We start from the raw sequence: 17474 nt of genomic DNA on the forward strand, positions 1-17474 counted from the left end.
TATGCACTGACTGGTCCAACTGGGACAGAATCTCACAGTAAGTCCAGTGTTTTGAGTGTTTATTGAGTTGTCTCAAGATGTTTTTTCCATGTGAGTGAACTATAGTTTATCTGCACTTGCAAAACAGCACTAAATCACAGCATTTGAGACTAAAACAAACACGACACTGCAGCTTATGCTTCACTCGGCTTTCTGCTTCACAGCTTGCTCTCACATTCTGCATGTGTGTGTGGTACATGGGCACATTTTATTGTGTGTGTGTGTGTGTGTGTGTGTGTGTGTGTGTGTGTGTGGAATCATGGTTGATGTAGTTGGCCTAGTTTGTTTTAGTAATGACATACTGTAGTTTGAATATTGCTATTTTGAGATTTGCATTGGAAAAAACGCATCAATAGATGACACCAGAATGTGCATATGAACGTATATAGGTATATGTTTGTCAGAAACAGCGTGTTAGTGTGTATTGAGTGTGTGCACATGTGCATTGTAGATGCAAAGCACTTTTGCAACATTTGTGACCTAGTCCATCTCTGGGTACTCAGATTCTCTAACGGGTGTCACTCTCTCCACATGTTTTTTTGGTTTCTCCCCATGATGTCACCACTGCTTCTCCTCCTTCACCTCATTTTCACCTTCTTCCTCATCCTCCTCCTCCTCCTCCTCCTGCTCACTGCTCCTGCTTTGGGCTCAAGCCTCCTAAAAAACGACTGGATTATAATCCAGACATCTCGGCTCGCCAGCGCATTGAGGTAATCTCACATTCATGAGTGTTCCAGTAGTGTTGTTAATCTCACGATTTATAATCAATTTTAGGAATGAAAATCTGTATTGTTGAGAAAAAGATATTATTGCCTAAAATGAGTGTTATGTAATGCAGTACAAATTCAGTTTGATCTCATGTCAACATGTCAGCCATCCACAAAAACATGAGTATGATGTTTCTTTGTGAAGACGGATGAAGAGCATTTCACAACTATATGTTAAACAATTTGCTTTGCTTTGTATTGTATAAAAAGCTGCTGGTTTTCTGTTTGCACCGCACATTTATTATTTCACTGCGTACCTCTTTCTCCATAGAAAAAATTATGATGTAGGTTTTTTTTTTGGCTCAAAATCTAGTTAACTGGAAATCTTTTTTATGTTTCCTACATTATGGTGTGATTGTATTTGACGGTTAGCTTTTCCTTGTAAGTGTACCAAAAAAAATTCGCCACAAAGACCCATTCCAGCCGATCCAGGCCAGATTTTGCAGGGTAAACATTTGCCCCTTGAGCTGCTCGGCTCATAACATCCTGTGCTGTATCACCTTTGTCATCATCCTCCTGAGCAGCCCGTGAGAGAGCGGAAAAGGAATATTCACCGTAACGCCGGTAGACCTCTTCTCTGGCAGGTGTGCTATGTGGAACCAGCATCCGTCGCACCTTACGCTGGGGGAGCCTTTTGAGTGTGGCACAGCAACAACCGCATGCAGGCTGTGCATTGTGAGCTGCTCTACCTCGAGTCTTTGTTCTTGCGGAGCTCACTTTTCTCTTTTGTTGTCTGCCCTATTTCAGACATCCCTTCACATCGCTCCTGCTGACAAGCCGCCCGAGAGACCTGCGAGGTAATCTCTTGTTTCTATTATTTCCTTGTGCACCACCCCCTTCTCTCTCCCCCATCCTCTAGAAACCACTGGTCCTTGTTGTGATTCAGCACAGCATCAAAACTGCTCTTCCTTGCTCGCCTTTTGCACCAAGAGCCTCTATGTCTGCTATAAATGATGATTTACAAGGATTAGAGTTAGTCTTTTTATTTGCATTTGTCACTAAAGGCAGGGCGCTTTGCATCTCCCTCCCACTAGCTTCACAAGAATAAATTAACTCAGCAATCCTATTGATTCTGCCCTTCACCTCCTGTGATTCCTCCACCCCCCTCCTTCCTCCCCTTGTCCTACTCCCTTTCACCAATGGCCTCTTTATTCAGTCGCTTTCTCCTCTCTGAAAAGGAAGGGCAGAAATGGGATGTGATGAATAGGCCATGTAATTCATGTTAGTGACATTGAGTATGTAGGTCCTGAATAGAAAACCCATTGTTTGTTTTCTTTAACATTTTGAAAAAGAAGTCATGTTTACTATGTTGACACTAAGACATAATATAAATTATATAAATAATATTTTTAGACACTAAGATATAACAGCCTTATTTTTAATAGGATGTTCTTGGATACATATCAACCTTTAATCTAAGAAAAAATATTGTTTATCAACAATGTTTTATAATTTGTTCATGTAGTTTATTGAGGTGATTAGTGCTATTAAACACTCTTCCCTTAATACTACTATATTATATTTTATATATCGAAACAGAGTTTGTAAGTACAGATGCCATGAGAATATTATACATACAGTATAATCTTCAAAGTTCTCACATTACATTCATAGTCCAAATGTAATAACCTTCTGTAAACTGTGTTCACAAGTGTTTAGTGTGCAGAAAGCAGTTGTCTTTTATGTCTGACTACGTTTCAGTGCTGCCAGCGACTACAGGAAGAGAAGGAAGTCGGAGCCTCAAGCGAATGCTCCGTCTCAGAGCAGAGCTGCAACTTCCCCTAAACCAGTGGATGCCTACAGACCAAGCAGCAGCCTAAAGAAATCTGTCATTCGTTCCTCACCATCCTCACCCTCCAGAGCCAAAGGTACACACATATACAGACACTCTCCTTGTGTGTCTTATCGTAATGATATTTTCCGTTAGTTTGCCCCGACTGTCGTTTGTGTGTGCTGTACTTTCTCGCATCCCCAGAAAAAGATTTCTTCTCGTTTGTCTGTCAATGTCAAATGGTTGGTCAATTTCCTTGATTGGTATTTGTGGAAGTTTCAAGGAAATCATCTTTTTTCTCCCTTTTTTTCTCTACTAATTCTACTTGCTCTACCCATCCTTTCCACCTTGGGTATTACTGCTTAACATACTTTCCTCCTTTTTCTCTTTCACCACGCTGCTCTTTATTGGACATCTGAAAGGTGGGGACGCATGCAACATGTATTCAAACAGTTTGACCTCCCCAGGTCCTTATCAGCGAGCCTATCTGACCCCTGACTCCTCTGACTCCATCCCTTGCCATGAGGATGGCAGCCAGGAAGGCAGCTCCTCCTCCAAGCAGTCTGTCTATTGTAAGGAAAGTTGGCAGACAAAACATCAGGACTCTGGGACATGGAGCAATGTGGAGGAGGTAGCGCCCCGCCCTGGCAAACTCAAGTCACGCAGCTGTGATGACTTGCTCAATGACGGGCATTCTGGCTCAGGGGGGCGCAATGCCATCCGCTCAGAAAGTGCTGGGTCACTGGTTTGTGAAGGGAATCCGTCAGGCTCGACTGGATCGGCCTCCACTCGCTCATTGCCTCGTCTCCACCGGCGACGGGCCCACGATTCACCAGGCTTTCTCAAGCTCTATCGTAAGATGCACCAAATTGACCGAGCTCAGCTCATCCCATCTGAGGTCATCCGCTCGGTCCGTGCTCGCATCCTGGAGCTAGAGGGCCAACCTCACATGCATAGGCATCGCCTCGCTCCTTGGACACCCTCATGGGGCATGGAGGTTCACCGTGATATGGTGCCAAACCGCATCACTGAATATGAACGCCTTATTAAGAAGTCCAAATCCATGCCCAACTTGGGTGACAATGAGGTGCCTTCAGGCACTACTACCCCCGGTGGTTCGTCATCTCGAGCCAGCAGTGGTGGTGTTTTCACACCCAGCTTTCCCAAACGCCGTTTTTCCATAGAATCTTTACTAGAGGAAGACAACAATGGTAACAGTGGAACAGTACCTCACACCATAGATCACATGCATCGACCTCGTAGCCCACCTGAGGGCCAGCCTCGGGTTGGACCGGAGCCCAGCATTGGGAGGTCCTTTCCTGCTCCCCCTGTTCCCCAAGGCCCACAGGCCAATGCAGACTACTCTGACAGTGAACAGGATGCTATTGCATCTGACCTCAGTGACTTCATCCAGGTGGAGGGCTCCTCATTTTGCAGTGAAAGTGATATTGACCACTGCTCACTAACCTCCTCTGAAAGCTTGTATGGCTCTTCCGCCCACCATCACCACGTCCGTCATCACCACCACCATCACCCTGGTCACCAGAGTGTTGGCCAGAGCCAGGGTTTCCAACACCGCCACCTCATCAGCACCTGCAAAGGCCGCTGCCCCGCCTCTTATACCCGTCTCACCACCATGCTTCGCCATGAGCGAGAACAAGCACGCCAGGAACCCCAGAGACCTTCAAAGCCGAGCCGCAGCAGCCATGCCCAAATTCAGAGCTCACAGTCCCAGCAGGCCATGTCCAAGCTGGCCTTCCTGGTCAGCCCAGTGCCTTTCCGCAGGAAAAAGGGCTCACCGCCTACCTCTAGAAGAAGCAGCGGAGATAGAGGTAGCAGACCCAAGTCCAAACAGGCCATTTATGAAGCACTAGATGCCGCTTTAAGAGACATATATGAGCACATTCAAGCAGAAAGAGGCCACAGAGGAACTAGGGCACCTGATGAAAGCATCCTGAAGAGAATACTGGCTGAACTGCTCCCGAATGTGCCTGAACGAAGTTCCTCATTGCGTGGGAGGAGGGGCTGTTTGTATGGGGGCCACGGTGGTCACTCCTCTGCATCTTTCTACCCTGATGGGAGCCCCACTGAGTATGCCTCATACAGAGTGGATCCCCCAACACCACGGTTACAGTCACCACGGCTACAGTCACCAATCAGTGCCTGTTATGGACGCCTCTCAGACACCTCAAACAATAATGAATATGGAGAAGAGCAGGGCAATGGAAATGGTCTCTGTTATTCAGGTGGAGATAATACACATATCACACTTTAGCTATGCATGTGACTACTTTGTCATGTAGCCAGTCATATCTACACATTGTTTTTTCTACATCAACATACACATTATTTTATTCATTCATGCTCAAAATACAAATTCACATTCATTTACATCTATGTTTTGTGTAGTTGCCCTATGCCAACCGATACATCATTGTCCTATTTAAATATATTTATATGACATTAGAGCATTTACTGTAAATTCTCAAATCAAACCCAATATGAAAATAATGGAAATTATTTAGCTTTGTGTTAAGCTAATGTCAGTGGAACTAAGTGTATCCTGCTGATTCATCACATTAAAGATCTGCCAGTGAAATGGGAGGATTTTTAAAATGCTGGAATACTTTTATTTTTGAAACATTGCATACCTTGAGTCTGCCGTACTGTGTGATTTAACACTTAACTTGATACTGACCAAAACAATGGTAAAGTCAGGGGATTGGAATTATACTGTATAGTGAGGGAGTAAAATATATCTGTTAGAAATGGAAAATCAGAGCAACATAACGGTATGCAAGAAATGGTTTGTTGTTGTCGTGATGGAAACAGGGAGGCTTCTAACTGTACTAAAATAAGATAAATGGTACACAAAACATTAAGGTAAAGAAATATTTGAGAATTTACAGTATTTTATTCTGGTTGGACTAACTAATGTATTTGTTTCTTGTATTCATTTATTTGATTATTGTTTTGGTTGTATTGCTTATCTGTTTTCCAGATGCACTTGTATTATTATCCCACAGTCATTCTTTCCTCAAGTAATTTTCTTATGTGTTCATGTTTGTTTGTAAATGATTTGATATTTTGGGCTGTGTTCCCCCTTGTTTCATTTTGTGTTTTAGCTTCTTTTTTTGATTGCATGTGTCATATTTTGGAAATCACAATATCCTTGTTTTCCTATAAAATGGAAATAAAACACACATTCACCTGTTGGAATGGCGTCATCACTGTACCATTCATTCAGTACTTTCCCAAAGCATGTTTTTGTACTTGGAGCATGCATGTGACATGATTGGGATTAGTCTGGCTACTCCCTTGACCTTTTTCATGTGTCTCTGCTAATCACAGACCAGGATGTTTCCAGAAATTATTCTACCATGGATGGACGCCACACCTCTCAGAGTAGAAGACCTACTCCGGACAGAGAGGTACAACATTCAAACTTACACCAAAGTGCATTTCAGTAGTACTAATAATGAATGCTTTTTCTTTTTTCTTTTTTTTTTTTAATCTTGCACCTAAGGCACACTTAAACAATGTGTGACAATTGGTTGGCACTATTAAAATATATCAGATTGAACCTCAGGCCAATCTGTATATGTCTTCAGCTTCACAGTACCACAGCACAGTTTTGTTTATTTTTCTCACAGAAAGATATATTTTAGGTTTTGCCTGGTAATGCTTGCCGGCTTTCTTTCTCTCACTCTCATCTCCTAGGTCTCCCATAAACAGATGACACAACTTATTCTGTTCTCTCTCCTCCATCAGAAACAGCCTGCAAGAGCCATTTATGATTTTAAGGCACAATCCGCAAAGTGAGTACAGTAAATGACCAGTGCAAGCACAAGGACGCCGAGCTTTAAAGCATGAAATGCTAACTGCAACGCAACGCATCTCTACTCATTGCATTCATTGTTTCGATATCAGATTCTTAAGCACCTCTTGCATCAAGTTTCTTTTGCTTTCGCAGACAACTTCATTGTCACATCTGGATGGCTTTAACTGATTTATTTAATACAGCCTTGTAAGAGCACAAAATCTAACTACGATCTGAAAATGTTATAACTGGTCGATAATGTAACAAAATGCTGAGCCCAAAACGTAATTACTTTTTGCCCATAATGTAAAAATGTATTACATTTTGGGTCTGATATAGTAACATTATGAAGCACGCAAAAACAAATTATCCTAATAGTTTAATAATTACATTAGTGATTTATGGATTTAAGCGGTGATACTTCAATGTAAAAGCCCCCCCCAAAAAATATTTTGCTTGCTCCATAATGTAATGACTGACCCCAAATGAGATAAGTTGTTACTTACATGTTAATTACATTTTGGGTAGTTGTTATATTGTGGGCTCTTACAAGCCTTGTAATGCATGAATAAAGCTGATTACTACTGAAATCTTGATCTCATTCCATCCTGCTTCAGTGGCTAATGTTCTATAACCGATAACTGAAATTAGCTGTATAGGATGAGTCTGTGTGCCGGCACTTTAGTGACATAAATGTGTTGCAGGGAGCTGACATTTAAGAAGGGCGATGCGGTGAACATCATCCGGCAAATAGACAACAACTGGTACGAAGGAGAGCACCGCGGACGGGTTGGGATATTCCCCATGTCATATGTAGAAGTAAGTCTGCAGCTGATAACTGTATATGAGACCTGTAGAAGTGCAGTATTTTCTTTTCTGTCATATGTACTGTGTCTTATCTAATGTCTCTCCCTCTCTCAACACACATTCACACATTAACAGAAGATGCCGTCCTCAGAGAAGCAGCAGCAGCCGACTCGTCCTCCTCCGCCAGCACATGTCAGAGAGATCGGAGAGGCTGTAGCTCGCTACAACTTCAATGCTGATACTAACGTGGAGCTGTCGCTCAGAAAGGTAGCCTGTTTGTTGTATGTGTGTCAATGGAAAGCTAGAGCAATGTAATAATGTATGTGGGTTGAAACACTGCTTTTCGTGAGGAACTTTAAATATGTCTACTGGACACATTTTGGTGAGACAAGTTATCAAAAAGTTCCATCCATTACAACAGTGCTATACTGCAGTTAGAATATTGTGTGCATATTGTGTGTCTGTGTGTGTAGGGTGAGAGAGTGAACGTGATAAGGCAGGTGGACCAGAACTGGTACGAGGGGAAGATCCCAGGCACAACGAAACAGGGCATCTTTCCTGTGTCATACATTGACATCATCAAGCGCTCTCCATCCAAAATCTCCGCCCAACACATAGACCCACATGGTTACCCTGGCAACAGGACACCAAGTTCCACACCTGTCAAGGTAGGGGAATCACCGCAGCATTTTTCTCAACCAAATATAATAAACCAATACGATACGAGTTACAAAATAGATGATAATAGCTCAAACAAGATAGTGCTTGGATCTGCTTTATATCTTAATTGAATTATAATTTGGTGCTTTTCATTTTCATTTCATTTAACCAACATCACAAATGCCAACACACACGTAATATCCTCACAATGTAAACTAGCTCCAGTTCATTAAAATGGTTTGTTTGGATATTTTTATATGAATAATGAATACAGCTTTAAAGCTGTGTTTAGGTGTTAACTCCTCTGTACCAGTTGTATAAATTACACTGTCCCTTCCTTTTCACTTTACCCTCATGGAGCCTTTCTACCATCTACCTCCATCCTCCACTGCTCATGACCTCCCCTTCCCTCTCCCCCCACTGAGAAGTCCTGACCTGCAATCTATCACCGACGAGTGGCTGTCCCTCACAATGGACCAACCAGATTCCACTCCACCTTGCTTCCTCACAGCCGTCCCAGTGCCCCCCACACCGCCCCCTCTACCCACTGACCTGGCACCTTTCCTGAAGGCCCAGGAGCCTAAAGCACACTCACCTGCACCGTCACAAAGAGGCTTCGGTTTACCACCACGGATGTTTTCCAGAACTCCTCCTATTAAAGAAGGGAGACATAGTTCAGGTCACGCCCCAGCTTCCCTGCCTTTTTCCCAACTTCCTCCACCTCCTCCTTCTCTCCCCCCTCTTCTTCATTCTTCATTTACCTCTCCACTGTCCGACTCTTTAGCGCAATACAACATAGGCAAAGAATTAGGCCAAATGTTACACGTTTCTAAGCCCAAGGTTTTGTCCTGCATAGTGCCAGAGCCAATACACTCACCCACACAGGTTCTTCTGTGTCATCACCAGTTAAATGTTCGCACCAAAAGCCCTGAAATTGAGCTGCGAGTAAAAGACCCTTATGACGAGCTGTTGTCAATGATTCTTGATGATTGTGGCAGTAAAGACGATGCTGAACATTCACGGTTGGCTCTGGTAGACGTTCCACCAGCGACACTAACACATGAATCACAGAGATTATTTGAAATAAAGACAGAAGAGCCGTCAGTGAAAACGGCAGCGGTCACTCCAGCCAGTGACTCGGCAGGCAGCGTTCGCTTAGAGGTGCAGTTTCACAAGCCTGTGACGATGGAGCCACTTTCCATCACTTTGGGAGGGCAGTCAGAAAGTGAGACACCAGTGGAGTCTCAGAGATCACCATCGCTAAAAGAATGGGGATTTACTGAGTTGTTCATCCAGGAAGAGGATGAAACTATAGAGGACACAGAGGAGGATGCTGCAGGTTTTATTGAGAGACTCAGTCCACAGGTAGAGCATGGTGTGAGCTGTTGAGTTTTGGAAAATAACACAACCTTGAAAGGAGATGGAGGGAAATAATTCAAATTTTAGGAATGACTTTTGGGTTTGACCCCATGGTTAATCTACTTTTCTCACCTTGCCACTTGGGATGGGAATTTACAGCGAAGCAATATGTTCCTGTTTATAACCAAACAACTGAATAATCAAGAAACTTGAAGCATGAGTGTAATGTATCATATTAATGATGGTTGAAAATCCATTTAGCTGCTCCAGGTTCTGAGTCCTGCAATCTTAACTTACAATATCACCAGTTTACAGCATGCAGTTTTTGCCAGCATCTAGTTTTTTCCTAACAAGGTTAAGCAATGTGGTCTGATCACTTTTTATTGTTGAAATTGGTAGGACACAAGCTGAATATTTTAAAGATCATGCTAAAGTTTTCTTAGAAGAACTCCAAAAAAATGGTTGATGATTTATTTTATTGTTTTAATCTTCCAATATTTCCCTCCACGTCTCTCCCAGGGCTCCGTGAAGTATACTATTAAAGGAGTATTGAACTTCCTCAGCATATAGGTTCTTTGATTCAGATTCAGCTTCAGCTTCAGCTTCAGCGTTGATGTGTTTGTCAATACCTTCCATAGGCTGATGTCTGTCCTTCCACTACGACACAGCTTCCTCACCTCGGCCTGCCCTCACCTTCACCCTCCATACCAGAAGCCGTGCCCTCGTTACCGCCCCCTTCTACTCTTTCTTCTTCTTCTTCTTCTTCTACCTTTTATACTCCTTCTTCTTCTATTACTTATTCTACTCCTTCTTCTTCCACTCCTTTCACTATTTCTTCTTCGTCTGTCTCCCGGCCTCAGCATCGTCCCACCCTCCCTCCCTCTCCCCCTGCCTCGCCTCGGCCCCCGTCGCTTCATCGCCTCATGACATCACCACCACCTCCAGTCTTCCACTCTCCGCCCCCCTCCCCCCCTCCCCTCCATCCCTCCCCCACTCCCCTCCACCCCTCCCAACCCTCGCCGGAGGTTCCTACACAGAGCGCTGTCTCAAGCTCTCTCTGTCATCCTCATCCGCCCACGTCCTGTCCCGAGTCGGTGTCGTCGCCCGTCCCCCCGCCTGTATTCTCTCCCCCTAAACCCGCCTCGCCTCCCCTCGCCCTGCCACGCTCTCCCCCCACTCTGCCCCATCCAGGACGTAGGTCTCCCAAGGTCAAGGTAAAGCCGTAATGTGGAGATGATGGCCTTGACTTAGATCATGTTTGTGGTGCCAAGGAATATGACAACAACTCATCCAATAATACCCTTCTCTAACGTTTGTGTTGTTGACCTTAGTAAAGCTTGAGACTGCAGTTGATGTGTTTTAAAAGCAACATTTTAAAATATGATTAATCGTCATATGTCTTTGATGCAAGAAATGTACTATTTGATGCTTTACGTAAAGGATCATGTATAGTGAATGGTGCCGACAAGGTGAACCAGCACAAACGCATTTCGCTATACATTAATCCTGCTTATTACACGGCTACTAACTAAAATAAAACAAAATATTGTTTTAAGTTTGGTTTTGATGATTTACAAATACTTTTGTTGCTTATGGCTCCATAGCAGGACTATGTAACTCTGGCCAAACTTACTCACTTCGTCTTGACTGGAGTCTTCTCAGACTCTCGACATACATTCAAAGTCATGTTGAAAAAGTATTGCGTTGTTTTTTGAAGCAGTGTAATTTTTGAATACGTAACTGTTTGTAGACGTCTATCAGCAGATTGATAGCGTGATTGATCAGAACAATGTCCGTAGGCCCATAGTAACGGTGAGTTATCCTTCACAGCGCACATCGTCGAGAAATAACGGACTGTAGAATGCTGTGGTTGATCAATCAGAACACAGCATGTGTCAGTTCCGTGTAATAATATGTTTATATCATTGACAATCTATAGATTTTGGACTGTAAATGTTAATGTAATTACATTGGCTCTACAGTTCACTATTTTTGGACCTTTATTTCAATGGACTAAACTGTTAATCAAAATGTGTCAAGAGATTAATAGATATGGAAATCATTGCCGATATAGTTGAATTTACTACATCATGTTTTACACCTTCATGATTTATCATGCCTGTACTATGGTAATGATTATTGGAGAGCAGGCATAATCTGGAATGAGTGTGTGTTTCATTCTGTTTGTTTTGCAGCGGTGTGTTTAAAAGGAGTTAAACTGTCATGGGCATGTTGATATTTCACAGCATGTTATTAGACTTGGTGCTTGTGTGTTGAGCTCATAGTGAAGTCTGCTGGCTGGTTCATTGTTAAAGATTATCAGTGTGTTGTATGGTCTTTCTGCCTGTTAAGCAGGATCCAGTTGTTGGTGGTAAACCTCCTCGTAGCCCCATCTTGTCCAAGAGGTCATACCTGTCCTCCGTTAGAGGTCGAAGGGTAGGGGGCATGTCTTCATTCAACCATGCTCTTTGTTCTCTTGTCTCTGTGTAGGAAGGAAATCTTTAGAAATAGCCAAAACCACTTATTCTTAAGCATGCATACCAAAGTACGCAGTTTTTCAAATACAGTGTAATTTACTTTTCAGAAATTGAAAATTTTTAGTTTTTCTGCTCAATCACTAGATTTGGGCCTAGGTGTTTAGTTGGTTATTCTATTCATGTTTGTTTCAAAGGAATTGGTCAAAACTCTGGGCATTAAACCATAAATTATTCCTGACTAAAACTTTCAATTCAACCTCCTGAACCCATAAACAAAAGCCTAACTTATACCCCATTTTGACTTTTGTCTGTCCGTGTGTTTCTGTCTTTGTCACAGCGATTAGTACAGGATGCACTCCAGGGCGGAGGAGACCCGTAAGTCATGTTTGTTATTACTCTACTGATAAGCTGTTATCCAGGAAAATGCTATGTGTTTTCATGCTAAAATGTTAGCTTATCAACAGATATAATATGACTGCAGTTATTGTAATCAATAAATACTTGTTGAAGCCTTATTGGTATAACGTTTAAAGCTATAGTGCACAACCTATGTCGCCCCATAACGGATACTGAGTAAGTAGAACAACACTGTTGGATTGTATATTCTGCTCTGCATCCAGGCTGTTTCTTAGCTGTAGAATCAAAACTGAAACACTTTGTGGGTGCTTGGGCTTTGCAGCCATGCCTTCACCTGTTGTGGCAGTCCTCTTTGTCTCCAAAGTGTAACGCTGCGGTTATTGTTTCTCAGTCGTGACGTCATACGCATCATTTCCTGTCCGTCTGAGCTCCTGCGCGCCAATGTTGCTGGACAACAACTGTTTGTAAATATTGCCATACTGAGAAATAGAGTTTTGCGGCGCTCATTAGCTTAATCTACTTTGTGTCAACTCACTTGGCAACGTCTTGAATGTAACAGACTTTGATTTATTTGAAAAGGTTATGCACTGTAGCTTTAAACACTGTAAAATACGTAAAAAAACTACAACACAGAGAAGGTGATCATTGTACACATACTGTAACAGAAAAAGCAACATTACTGAGGTCAGTGAGGTGTCAATTCACCATCAGCTTTTCTAACACAGGTACCAGTCCGTGTACAACTACATGCCTCGCAATGAGGACGAGTTGGAGCTGAAGGAGGGCGACATTGTGGACGTAATGGAGAAGTGTGATGATGGCTGGTTTGTCGGTAAGAGGAGGGAAAACAGGGTTGATTTTTTTGTAAAAGTGTTTTAGTTGATATGTCCTTATTTTGTTAGTTTGGAAAAGCAAGAGTTGTAGAAGTGATGGACTTAAATATAATTAGGGAGGACAACAGAGAGCAGGAAAGAAAATCATTTGGGTTCAGTGTCTCCTCTAAGTTATTTTTTAATATCTTGGAGGATGTAGTTTGTTGTGTTGTTACTGCATTATACAGAAAGGTGTTTCTGTTCATTAGGTGGACAAAATAATAGCAGCACCTCTCTGTATAATGAAATACAAAACATGATCTGAGTTATTCCACAAAGTTGTATTCATGCAAAAAAAAGTATGTAGACTGTGTAACTGTGTCTATACACGTATGATAGTCTGTTTTGCAATGTGTTCAGATACTTCTAAAAAAATGAACATACTGAAATAATTTGATGGCACTGTGATCCCAACACATACTTATGTGACTGTTGTTTTAATACAGTCAAGATGATGCTGCAGAGCTGAGCACAGTTGACTTCTGATGGCCCTGAGAAGCTGTTTGCCATTATAATCTTTACGTTCTTTCACGAAAAACTTTGACCCCTAAAGATGTTTCATGTGAGTTTTATCTCCAGGTTTGGCTGATTTCCAGACAGCCGTGAGCTGAATTTTTGAATTAGCTACTTCTACTGCCAAGTTCCACTCTCTAGGACTGACGCTTTCATTTTACCGCTCTTTGTTTTTAAAGGGACTTCTCGAAGGAACAAGTTGTTTGGAACCTTCCCGGGAAACTACGTGAAGCAGCTATAATGATGATTCCGGACTCTCCCCTCTGGCCCCGCCCCTTTTTGTGACACCTTCATCGCCCTCTGCACAGCATCCGCAGGACACCAATCCCCCACGCTGGTCCCCCAAGACCCAACACACATTTATGTGTTTGCGTGTATTTGTGGCTTCACACAGAAAGAACACTAAGCTCTAACTAGCCATCTTTAATGGAAGACTTCTACAGAATAATGATTTTTTTTTTTATCTTATCTTTTTATCCTTATTTTTCTATCATGGAGAAGAACCCAAACTTTGTGCTCAAGTCAGTGACCTTCAACTTTTGACAGCTATGGAACGGATATCGCAGAAACTTTGCAAACACTCGATGATAGAAAACAGAGCACCGCAGCAAGTTTGTTCTTTCTGTTAAATGGCAGTAAGGTCACCACAATCACCTTTTTTCTTTTTCAGCAATATCTCACATTTTAAAAACACTTCATTTTACGTTTTAATTTCAGTGTTCAATTACAAATGTCCCCAAAGACATTCAGTGGAGAAAGTGTTGTAAAAACAGTGTTCTTTCAGCAGGTCTGTTGTATACGAACTGTGTTGAAAGGATTGCAGCCATGCAGCTGAGATTTCAGGTAAAAGGATTTTACATGTGGGAAAGATTGTGCATGTATCAATGTTATGTGTTACCCAAGGTATTGATTGGTGGATAAGAATTTGGGGATATATTTGTCTTGAAACACTATTATTAATCACACTTAAGCAATTATTTCAAATGAGAAAGTGGGGAAAATAATTGGCACTGTACTTGCTGTCAAAAACTAACACATTAGATCTATATATATACACACACTTGTTGGTTTTTAATCCAAACACTAGGATTGATGCACTTTAATGAACCTTTAAAACAATTTTGTGTTTGTTTTATATCAAATTTCACTTCAGATTTTACACACGAGGTTAATATGAATGGGCCTTTAGAGCGCATTGGTTATGTTTGAAAAGTGTATGCAAAAAGGTTACCAACCTTTTAGGTATTATATTTATTAGAAGAAGTGCTGGTCAAACCGTGTCATAAGACCGCTTTAGACACACTTTGCTTTTTTTAAAGATATTTCGACAGCAGCAAACCCGCATTTAAAGGATGTTATTTTATTAAGTAAAGTATCAAGGTATGTGCTGATTGACAAATAACCCAATATGTCATGGGCTATTATTTTGCCAGGTGTCATGATGTTTTATGTTGAATTATTTAAGTCAGATGAGGCAGGATGAAATTACATTTTATCAAAAACTTCAGTAATGCAACTGTAGTTTCTCCAGTTAGGTGGCATCTTTTAACCCTGTTGTGAGTGAGTTGGTCACTGTTTCATGTAGTTATATATACTATAAGGAATGATTGACTATTTCCATCTTATCTTGTCATGCTCAGTGAATATGATTTCTGTTTTGTCTTTTCCTGTTTTTTTTTCTCATTTTACGTGTTTCACATAGGATGGACACTGATGACAAAACAATTGTTAAAGCACCTTAAGATATATTTTGTTTATTCACGCATCATGCATCACTTTCTGTTACCCACTATTTCAGCTGGTGTGAGAACACTTTGTGTGTGTGTGTCTGTGGTATTTTTGTAAGCCTTTTGTATGGGAGTTGTAAAATGGCCAACATCCACTTGCTTTATAAAATCAGCTTTTTCTCACCCACCATCACATTTGGTTTTTCTCTCTTTCTTTCTTCATGTTCTTCATCAGTGGTGCTAATCTACACTTGTTCAAAGTTATTACTGTAGCCAGGCATGTAGGCCTTTTTTCTCCTGTTATTTGTTGTTTTAAGAGCCAGTGATGTATTTACACTGACGTTTCTGTAGGTAGAGTGAGTGGAGTTGGTGATTGCTGCCTTAAACCCAACTCACTAATTTAATAGCCATGTATATGTAAACCTCTTCTGTGATGCAAAAAAAAATTTATGAATATATAGTCTAGCAAATGTCACGAAAGTGTTTGAGAGTGTGCGAAGGACATGATCACAAATAGCGTTGAAACCAACAGTTAACCTCTAGTCTGCCTTTGATACAACATTGAAAACAGATTTGGACTAAAGACATGAAGTTGACCCCTGATATGGTTATACGTGTAATGGAAATGTACATTTTATATGTTATTCATGTTAATATCAAATTCAATGCACATTCTTGGACTTAAGTATTTCTACAATATCTTAGCATTTGTTGGACGGTTTTATGGGGCTGAATTGCTAATAAAATCCAGCTGGTAGATGAGATTTTCTAATTACCTTTTCATTTCAGCTGAACAGAAAATTCAACTATGTTTGTTGAGGACAGAAAGGGAAAACTCATGTATGGTGTTGAAGGGTGCACAGCATAGTTCTTGACCATCTTTTTTACAATTTTCCTACAAGCACGAAGGAGACGTGATGAACATACTCTGTCCTTATTTCACATATTGACAGCTGGTGGCGTTAACGTGCAGTAAATGGCAGCAAGTTGCCATTCAAGAGAAGGTATTTAAAAAACGTAAAAAAATACTTTGCAAATGTTTCATGAAATTGTAAATGCACAATGCTTTTGGTGAGTAAGTTGATTGTAAACAAAACAGCTTGATTACAATGAAAACTCTATAGAGACACATGGTGTTTCTTATGAAAAGACTCCTTTATGAAGTATCAACTTGACAACAGCTCAGTGATATGTATTTTTCTTAGTGTCTACAAAACAAGCCCAAAACAAAAAGTTAATTTGTCCACCTTTCAGTAATTTATGATTCCTTCTGATCTCAGCTCTGGGCCAATTGCTTCCTGCTGAAAAGGGTAATAGATACATATAGTTTATTTCTTGAAAGGTTGTGCAATTTTGTAAGCAGCACAGCACTGATTTCTTTCTTTTTTACTTTGTTGCAGTGATATACAAGTGCACTCCAGGCTGTGTCGGTACCCTTTGACATCATCCTTGAGGACGGTTGCATGTGATATACTCTTTTAACCAGAGAGGGTCTTTAAAGGTTGATTCAGCTATTCTGGAGAAAGCTTGTTGTCAAAATCAGTCTATACATTATCTCCCCCTTGTGCGCTGGAGAAAAAACTCTGGTATTAATACGCAGCCTAGGCTCTGTAAATGGGTATGTAAACAAAGGGGCTCTGACCAACCCACATACCTAAAAACAATCCTATCAACATGGGCTAAGCTACTGATCGGCTTTTACACTGGCTTTGATAAATATTTGGCTTGAACACCTATTTAAATATTGCCAGGCTTTTTGTCACGATTGCTAAAGTACTGCTAAAAAACAAATGCTTCCTGTATTTTCATAGCGATTGGCCTTTATCGATAGCATTGTTGCTAGATATGGTGGTCAGAGCCATTTTGTTTATTTACCCATTTACAGAACCTTGTCCATGTATTAAGACCAGTTTTCTTTTATTCAGCTTGCTTTTGTTACAAGTGTGAATTAATGACAGAGAATAGGGAACTCAGTGCACAATAGTTCACCATCAACTTTCCTTATTTGTCAGAGAGTTACACTGTCATGGGGACTGCAGAAACAAACCATTAATCTTGTTCACTTTAGAATGCTTGCAAGGAGATTTTCTATGCTCTAAGCAGCTGAGGCTTTTTTAGTATTCTTGATTTGCTCAACTCTTTCCAGTGCTACTTTTGTTTATTTACAAGATGGAAACATGCCCTCTCAGCAAAAAGCCCATCAGTGATGACTTAGACAAACAAGCCTTTCTCCCAGTTTGTTGTGAGAGTTCTCTAGTAAAACCTTTGGTGTGTTTTTCTTGGCCCTATTGGATATAATGCAGAC

At 41.2% G+C, this 17474-nt stretch overlaps 1 protein-coding gene across 1 annotated transcript in view; it reads left to right on the forward strand.

The window, feature by feature from the left end:
- The window catches only part of sorbs2a (sorbin and SH3 domain containing 2a), a 50022-nt gene extending 34685 nt beyond the window's left edge, over window positions 1–15337 (forward strand). The window contains exons 14-25 of the mRNA XM_080029365.1: window positions 693–749; window positions 1554–1603; window positions 2508–2674; window positions 3000–4823; window positions 5929–6008; window positions 6298–6395; window positions 7102–7216; window positions 7340–7471; window positions 7678–7872; window positions 12038–12075; window positions 12783–12889; window positions 13622–15337. Of these exons, the coding sequence (XP_079885491.1) occupies window positions 693–749; window positions 1554–1603; window positions 2508–2674; window positions 3000–4823; window positions 5929–6008; window positions 6298–6395; window positions 7102–7216; window positions 7340–7471; window positions 7678–7872; window positions 12038–12075; window positions 12783–12889; window positions 13622–13683 (2925 nt within the window). The 3' untranslated portion in view covers window positions 13684–15337. The remainder of the gene's footprint in view (window positions 1–692; window positions 750–1553; window positions 1604–2507; window positions 2675–2999; window positions 4824–5928; window positions 6009–6297; window positions 6396–7101; window positions 7217–7339; window positions 7472–7677; window positions 7873–12037; window positions 12076–12782; window positions 12890–13621) is intronic.
- The last annotated feature ends 2137 nt before the right edge of the window (window positions 15338–17474 follow it).

This window comes from Ammodytes marinus (assembly GCF_949987685.1).
Source record: "Ammodytes marinus genome assembly, chromosome: 6".
NCBI classification, from domain to species: domain Eukaryota; kingdom Metazoa; phylum Chordata; class Actinopteri; order Uranoscopiformes; family Ammodytidae; genus Ammodytes; species Ammodytes marinus.